This window comes from Trichinella spiralis, assembly GCF_000181795.1.
Source record: "Trichinella spiralis strain ISS 195 chromosome Unknown Scfld1924, whole genome shotgun sequence".
NCBI classification, from domain to species: domain Eukaryota; kingdom Metazoa; phylum Nematoda; class Enoplea; order Trichinellida; family Trichinellidae; genus Trichinella; species Trichinella spiralis.
In genome coordinates this window covers 1-898 of record NW_003528863.1, presented here as the reverse complement: position 1 = coordinate 898, position 898 = coordinate 1, and the positions used below count along the sequence as shown (strand labels likewise).

General features: G+C 30.1%; 1 protein-coding gene across 1 annotated transcript; it reads left to right on the top strand.

Annotated features, from left to right (window-relative positions):
* Nucleotides 1-89: 89 nt before the first annotated feature.
* On the top strand, nucleotides 90-880 carry Tsp_14672 (protein argonaute-2; the record flags this gene model as incomplete). Its single annotated transcript, XM_003368770.1, has 4 exons — nucleotides 90-303; nucleotides 368-439; nucleotides 496-678; nucleotides 752-880. Coding segments are annotated over 4 exons (598 nt in total), but the record flags the coding sequence as incomplete, so codon positions are not given.
* Between the last annotated feature and the right edge of the window lie 18 nt (nucleotides 881-898).

Sequence of the window (898 nt, the reverse complement as noted above, 5' to 3'; positions counted from 1 at the left end):
CTTGTTGAATACCCAGAAATTGAAAAGGTAATCGTCATTGGAATATTTGAAAAATATTTAAAAATTGTTTTTTTGTTTTATTAATTTAGGGGTCTGTGGTTTCATACAACACATCGAAATCAAGATCGAATTTATCGTATTAAAGATATACTCAGTACGGCAGTATCGATGAAATTCGAAAGAGATGGAAAAGAAGTTTCAGTTGCGGAATATTTTCATGATGTTTATGGGCCATTAAAGTATCTAAATTTGCCCTTGGTTCAAGTCGGCAGTAAATCAAAACCAATTTATTTCCCAGTTGAAGTATAAAAAACTGACAATTGTTTCAACTTTTTTTAATACAATGAATTCATTTTGGCCAATTTAGCTTTGTCAAGTGGCAAACTGTCAAAGATACAACAAGAAATTGAAAGCGTGTCAAACGACTTCTATAATTCGAGTATGTTAATGATTTTAAATATTGATAATAATAATAATAAATTGTTATATATTTAGTTTGCTTCGACAGACGCTCCTACTCGAATTCTAAAGTGTATTGACATGGTCAAGAAATCAAATTTTAGTAGTGATCCATTTTTGAAAAGTTTTGGCGTTCAAATTAAAGCGGAACCAATGACTGTTAGTGGACGAGTTTTGCCACCGCCTAGGTTGGAATATGGTAAAGGAAATGGAGGACGTGTAAATAAATAATAATTATTCATATCATTCATTTTGAAAAATATTTGTTTCATAATTTGTCTTATATTTTTAGCAAATAATTCTTACACCAAAAGATGGAGCATGGAATTTGACTGAATTTAAATTTTTTGAATCTGCTTCTTGCAAATCATTTGGATTTGTATCGTTTCTACCACCACATAAAGCATCAATGTTACAGTGAGTATTGCAAAATTTCATT